Below are 7,484 nucleotides of genomic sequence, written 5' to 3'. Positions count from 1 at the left end.
CTTCCTTCCTTCTTTCTTCCCTTCCTTCCTTCCTTCCTTCCTTCCTTCCCATCTATCCACTCATCTATCTATCTATATTTCATTGACTTAAAAAAAATCACACACACCATATGTAAGCAATCATGTGTCTATGTGTTTTGAGTTAATCTTCAAGTTATTAATTTCCTATTGCATTCATGTTTACGTTTGTGAATATATCTCTGCACTTGCTAAATGTCTATAGATACTATTTATTTATCTATTTATTTTGGTGTGTGTGTGTGTGTGTACAGGTATGCACCCATGTATGGAGGACAGAGACCAACTTTGGGCGCCATCCTTGGGCACTGTCTACCTTGTTTTTTTTAATTCAGCTCACTGATCGTGCTAGGCTTGCTGGCCAGTGAGTGTCAGGGATCTGCTGTCTGCGTCTCCCCAGCACAGCAAAAGCATATCACCATGCCTAGACTTTTTTCTTTACTGTGGGTCTTTGGAACCAGATTGACGTTTTTGTCCTTAAAAGACTTTTAACAACTGAGCTATCTCCAACCCAGATTCTTAAAAGTAGGATTTAGGATGGCCAGTATAGCAGTGGTAGAACACCTACCTAGCATATGCCGTAAAAAACAAAACAAAACAAAACAAAACAAAACAAAACTCCAAAGATTTAAATTGTAGTGGGAACTGGACAAAGTATGAAGACTATGCAACAGAGACTGTATCCCCTGTTCACCCAAAATTAACATGCATTTACGTGTTAGTGTGTGTTCTGTTTTTGTTTAGACCACAGAGGTTGAACTCTCTTCAGTCACATCTCTTCCTATCTATTGAAGGCTGCTGTCCACTGGGGGCACTCCTTCTGCTGTCCACTGGGGGCACTCCTTCTGCTGTCCACTGGGGGCACTCCTTCTGCTGTCCACTGGGGGCACTCCTTCTGCTGTCCACTGGGGGTACTCCTTCCAGCTTTGTTTGTATACTTTTCATGTAAATGTGCTTTCTTGGAGGATGTGTGTCTTGGGCCCCTTTTGTTCCCAAATAACTGTAGGACGTTTCTACTTCAGCTCAAGCCTGTTTTAGCTCCAAAATAAAAGACACAGAGACTGGTATTTTTATTAACAAGCTTCAGGCACTAAGCTGCAGGTTCTGAGCTGTTCTGACTTGGCTGTGCTGCCTGTCACCCCGCCACATGCCCGTTACTTGCCATCTGTTCTTGCCCTGGCTCACTCTGCTCCATGTGCGGCCCCATGGCTGTTTTCTCATCCCAACCTCATGGCGAATCCTGGTCTGTCCACATGGTCTTTCTACCTTTTCTCTTCTCTCCCTTCCCCCATCTCTGTCTCTCTCCCCCCTCCCTCTCTCTCTGGTCCCTTGGGACCCCTAGACTGGGATCAGAAGTCCTGCCCTATTCTCTTCTGCTCAGTTAATTGACTGATCAGTTCTTTATTAACCAGTCAGAGGTGATGGAAAACAACTTTTATATAACATTGACACTGGAGATGCTTGACCATGCCATCATCTGGACTGCAGCCAGATGTCTGGGCACAGAAATTGGCATCTGAATACACAGTGTATGAAACCATCCCTCAACATTAGCATATAGCCATTCCTGCCTACAACATACAGTAGATGCTTTATCTTTGTTTTGAAATTCCTTTAGAGTCAACTTTGTGTATCTTCTTCTGAGTTTATCTGTCTTATTTTCTCTTGCCAGCTTTCTTTTAAGGTCTTTATTTTCTAGATTCTGGAAGAGGGCTCTCTCTTACTGAGTCAGGCCAGTCACCCTTGTCCTGTGCTACCTATATTTTCAGCACCAGGGAATCCAGTAACCTCTTCTGGCCTCTGAGAGCAGCTGCACACGTGTTTTGCATGTGCGCGCGCACACACACACACACACACACACACACACACACACAGAGAGAGAGAGAGAGAGAGAGAGAGAGAGAGAGAGAGAGCATGTGTGCATGTGTTTTAACACAATGTCAGACATTTACAAAATTTAAACCAGGCATAGTCTGTAGGTAAGATATGCTTACACCTTCTCTGTATGCAGAAAATTATTATGTAATTTACTCAAATTCGATTTTAAAAAACCTTTAGCTCATGCACCCTCCTCCACTTCATCTCCAAAAGTAACCACGTCTTGAACTTTGTGATAATTATTCCATTGAATTTTGGGGAGTGTTTTTAATTACTTCTGCATCTTTATTATTAAAAATATGACTTTATTTTGACCTTTGAATGTCATATAAATTATGTGACTTTTCTTACTCAATATCATTTTTGAAACTCTGATCAGAAAGAAAATTTCACCAAACAGTTACTAACCCTTATGTGGGTGACATCCTGATGTTTTCTTTTATACCTGTTTCATATTTTCAAGTGCAGATATTTCCTCCATCAAAAAAGTTTACAATGGATCATAACCTACATCTTTAAAAAAAATCCCGATTTAGGAAATGTGCCTGAAAATAGGGTTTAGTAGACCGTTTGGAAGTAAAATATGAATTGTTCTTTTCACCTTTGTAAGATATTGGCAGTGCCTCCTTTAAAATGGTTGTGGCCACTTCAGACATTCTCACCTGTGCACTCAGAAGAAAGCCATCTTAAACTCACTCTCATATGTGAGTCCTCTTGCCAGCAGAGGACAGAGGAAAATGTCGGGTCTTGCTCCATCACTGTCCCCCTTATTCCAACGAGACAGGGCCTTGCCACTGAAGTTGTAAGGAGGCTCGTGGTCAGCAAGTTCCACTGATTTCTGTACCTCATCCCTCCCACATTGCTGGGCTTACAGCACATGCAACCATGACCAGCTTTTTAGCATGGGTTCTGGAGAGTTGAATTCAGGTCTTCATACTTGCTAAGCCATCTCTGGAGCCCCAGAAAGTCCTGTTAAAAAATCATTAACTATAGGCTGTAGAGATGGCTTAGCAGTTAAGAGTTAAGGCTGCTGTTCCAGAGGACCTGAGTTCAATTCTCAGCACCCACATGGCAGCTCACAGTTGTCTGTAACTCAGGTTTCAGTGGATCTGACTCTCTCATACAGACATGCAGGCTGTATTTAATTAAAAATCATTAACTAAGGGGGCTGGAGAAATGGCTCAGCAGTAGAGGACACTTGTTGCTCTTCCAGAGGTCCTGAGTTTGATTCCCAGCACCCATAGTAGGCAGCTCACAACCACCTGTAATTTCAGCTTCAGGGGATCCAATAACCTTTTTTGGTCTATGTGAGCAGCTGCATATACATGTGGCATATACACACACACACACACACAGAGGGAGAGAGAGAGAGAAAGAGAGAGAGAGAGGGGGGGGGAGAAAGAAATGGAGAGAGAAAGAAGAGAAATAAGAGAGAAATAAGTTATTAATAAAAATTTTAACATAATTTCAAGCATGAGAATTTAAAAGAGACTAGTAAAAAAATTCATAGGTAGCCTTTACCCAGATTCCTCAAATAATATTATTTTGCTGAACTTATTTTATCTTAATTTTTTGTTTCTTTTACAACCATTTAATTGTGTGTGCATATGTGCACTTGAGCTTTTGCCTATTTTAGACAATGTTGACATCACATATGAATATTCTCAAAACTGTAAAAGAGTACCCACTGACCTCTGATGGCTCACATTTCCAAACCAAGTTCTGTGACCACATCGACCTGCAGGGTTGTTCCTTCATCTGCTTTTGCCTTTATGGTTCTAATCCACTATAATCCACAATAGTCAAGACTGTGTGCTAAGGTTTAAAAAAAAAAAAAAAAGAGGTCTTCTAGCTTTCCTGGGTGATTTCTAAGCACAAAACATAAAAATGTTGAACGATTTAAGAAAAAAAGAAAGAAAACTGAGTATTTTCAATCAAAAATTTAAACGTAAAACCAAAATTCCTATCTTTATTTTTATAGGTGTTCCTTGGAATTTCACATTTAATGTGAAATTTTATCCACCTGACCCAGCACAGTTAACAGAAGACATAACAAGGTAAATACTTGTTTAGTAGCTGTATAAATAACTGTAATTCTTGTTATAAGCTCTGGGAATTTCCCTACTCTGAACAGAAGAAAAATGTTAAATGTTTAGTCTAAAATACAAGGCTTTGATCCCTTCAAGACAGGCTTGCAAATGCTAAGTGAGCCTAAAAGGCTGGAACCTGATAGGAGCCAGCCCTGCTTACAAGTTACACCACGTGGTCAGCGGGGCTCCTCTTAAACCAGTCTCTGAAGGCAAGACCAAACTGTCCTACTGCATTCCTCTTAGAGTTGGAAAAAGCAAAATTTCATGATAATTATAATTATTATCTCCCTATTAGACCACCGGTATGAACTGACCTGTCTTTTGAGCCCATTTAATTTATAGCACAAATCTTACATAAAAATAGCCCATTGAATTTTTAAAGAAAATTATCTTTGTTTGATTTTAACAATGGCTCAGTGATTAAGAGCACAGGCTCCTCATCCAGAGGATCCAGGTTCAATTCCCAGCACCCACATGGCAGCTCACACCTGTCTTTAACACCAGTGCCAGGATATCCAACACCTTCCTCTGACCTCCATGGACAATGTATGCACATGGTTCAGAGGCATACATGCAGGTAGAACACCCATATACAAAATAAAAATATAGGAAAAAATGTAAATGAGGGAGTGAACTATTAAAAATGATTATTAAGTGCTGTGGAAAGCCTATAGCATCTTCTAAGATTACTTTGTTGTAAAGTTGTTCTCAGCTGAGATGCCGACTCTCTCCCTGAGAGAGTGTTTCATTCATTTTATACATGTACGTATGTAATACTTACTAGTATGTGCTCAATAAGATATCAACTTCTTTACCTCCTTCAGATATTTCCTACTTTCCCCTTTTTCTAAACTGATTTCCAACTCTGTTCAACATAGTTACAGTATTTTTGCTGTATGAAACTGTTTCAAACAAAAGGAAGAAAGTGTTACAGTGACTAGTCATGTGCTGCTATCCTCTACTGAAGAATTAATTACCTGTCTGCTTCCTTAGTCCCTTTCCTTCTCCGTCCCTGCCTGTCCCCGCCTTTTCCCTTTCTGTCTGTCTGTACTCTGTTCTGTTGTTGTTATTGAGACATCTGCATCTTTTCTTTTTTGGATGTAGATACTATCTATGTCTTCAGCTTCGGCAGGACATTGTTGCTGGACGTCTGCCCTGTTCCTTTGCAACTTTAGCCCTCCTTGGGTCTTATACCATCCAGTCTGAGCTGGGAGACTACGACCCAGAACTCCATGGCGTGGATTATGTTAGTGATTTTAAACTGGCTCCAAATCAGACCAAGGAACTTGAAGAGAAGGTCATGGAATTGCATAAATCATACAGGTAAACACATCTCCAGATACTCTGTATTTTGGCCATGAGTTTTGATCCTTGACTTGTTATTGATTCATTGTTTGCCATAGGAAGAGTCGCCCTGAGTTCATTTCCCTTTATTGTTTAACTTTGAGAGTTATTCAAGCCCTCTGAACCTCAGTTTTCTTATTAGGGTAATGGACATTTTTTTGTTTCTGTTTTTGTTTTTTGTTTCCAGTTTAATTGAAAATTTTTATTGTTTCTAGTTTCATTGAGATTTGGTTTGTTAGTCATCAGAGTAACGGTCATTGCATTGTCGGGTAAAAACTAAATGAGTTAATATGTATGGGGGGCTACTTAGCACAAGGCCTTGCACACAGTAGGTGTGTAGCAAATGGTAGCTATTGCTATTATTGCCTTAACCTTTTAATTTCAGGTTTTAAATGTATACTATGTTGGGTCCCTTTCTTGAGAATAGATTCTAACTTGAGTTCTGTGCACTCAGTGGATTCAGAGATCTTGGTACTCTAGAAAGTATTTTGTAACATCTTCATCAAATTCACTGACTTTACTGCTTTTTATGAAAATAATTAGTAACATTGGGAGGGCACCCAACCACAGTCATGAGCAAGGCTTACCCTTCCTTTGAGGCAGGTTGCCTCTGTCTTGTCTTGGCCCTGTGAACTTAGCTGATGCACTGAAATTTTTTCTTATTTCATTCCTTGAGTATCTGATTGATATTATTACCTTGGAAGAAATGAGGTGATGGATAAGTTTAGAAAAGATGATGTGTGGGTAACATATAATCTTGCAATATCATTAAGGTGTCTCCCCAATTGTATTTCTTCCTCCATATATTCATTTTTTTTTTATTTGAATGGCTTACTGTCTCTAAATTTCACAAGCTGCTTTAGTTTGATCTTGGCATTGGTTTACATTGAGTTACCCAGCTCTGAGGGGGTCTGGGTATGGGAGAACATAAAGGAGGTCACTTGTATGCTCATGCATAAGCACCCGTGTACACACACAGAAAAAACACAGACACACTCGTAAATTAAAATAAATAAAAAGATCGGTTCATTTAAGAGTTTTCTTTCAGGGACCTGTGCTACCAAATTTGATAAACCTGACTTCAGTCCCCAGAACCCACATGGTAGAGGGAGATAACCAATTCCTGAGAGTTGTTCTCTGACCCCCATATATGTGTTACGGCATGCATTTGTGTAAACAAATGGATTAAAACAACAAAACAGAAACTAATCTCCCTCCCTCACTCTGTCCCCCTCCCTCCCTTTCTTTTATAGTCTTCACTAGTATGCATGGCTGCAACTCTTGATCCTCCTGCCTCCACCTTCTTAGTGTAGGCATTATGAGCACACCACCACTGCCCAGCTGAGACTAGTACAGTTTTAACCAATGTGGTTTTAAAAATAAGTGGTGTATGCTGAAATGTGCCAACATTTGGATGAATTAACTCAGCCAATAATATATGAAATAATAATCTTTTAAAATAACACAGGCTAGATGTGATGGTACACACCTTTAATCCCAGCATTCAGGAGGCAGAGACAAGCAGATCCCCGAGTCTGAGACCACCCTGGTCTACAGAACCAGTTCCAGGACAGCCAGGACTACGCGAAAAAACCCTGTCTTGAAATAAATGAGTAAAATAATACATGAGTAAAAAGATCCACTAAAAATACTAGGCAGACGGGGAATTCTCAGACATGGAAGTTAACAGTACAAACATTTCATTGATTTGTTTTCATATTTCACATTTCATTGCTCTTTAAGAAACTGCTCTTAGACTGGAGATAGCTCAGTCAGTACAGTGCTTGCCCTGAAAGCATGAGGACCCAAGTTCAAGCTCCTAGAGCCCACACAGAACCCTCGTAAAAAGCCTTGCATGGTGGCATGTGCTAGTAATCCCAGCACCAGGAGGATGGAGAAAGGTAGATGCTCACTGAGGGGCAGAGAAAGGCGGATTTGGGGTTGCACTGACCAGCCACCCAGCATGACTGCTGAGGCCGATGAAGAGACCATCTTAACAGACAAGGTGAAAGGTGCCTGAGGAATGACACCCAAGGTTGGCATCTGGCCCTCACACATATATACATGTCACTTGTATATATGCATGTACTCCCAACCTCATACATGAACACACACACACACACACACACACACACACACACACACACACACACA

The 7,484-nt window shown here is 40.4% G+C and overlaps 1 protein-coding gene across 12 annotated transcripts in view; it reads left to right on the top strand.

Moving 5' to 3' along the window:
• The window catches only part of Epb41 (erythrocyte membrane protein band 4.1), a 156,919-nt gene that overhangs the window by 82,649 nt on the left and 66,786 nt on the right, over window positions 1–7,484 (top strand). For all 12 annotated transcript variants that reach the window (XM_028759647.1, XM_028759648.1, XM_028759638.1 and 9 more), the window contains 2 exons: window positions 3,878–3,953; window positions 5,091–5,309. In XM_028759647.1, the coding sequence (XP_028615480.1) occupies window positions 3,878–3,953; window positions 5,091–5,309 (295 nt within the window). The remainder of the gene's footprint in view (window positions 1–3,877; window positions 3,954–5,090; window positions 5,310–7,484) is intronic.

The sequence above is a fragment of the Grammomys surdaster genome, unplaced genomic scaffold, assembly GCF_004785775.1.
Source record: "Grammomys surdaster isolate TR1022 unplaced genomic scaffold, NIH_TR_1.0 126313, whole genome shotgun sequence".
Classification (NCBI taxonomy): domain Eukaryota; kingdom Metazoa; phylum Chordata; class Mammalia; order Rodentia; family Muridae; genus Grammomys; species Grammomys surdaster.
This window is presented reverse-complemented; position numbering and strand designations above follow the sequence as displayed.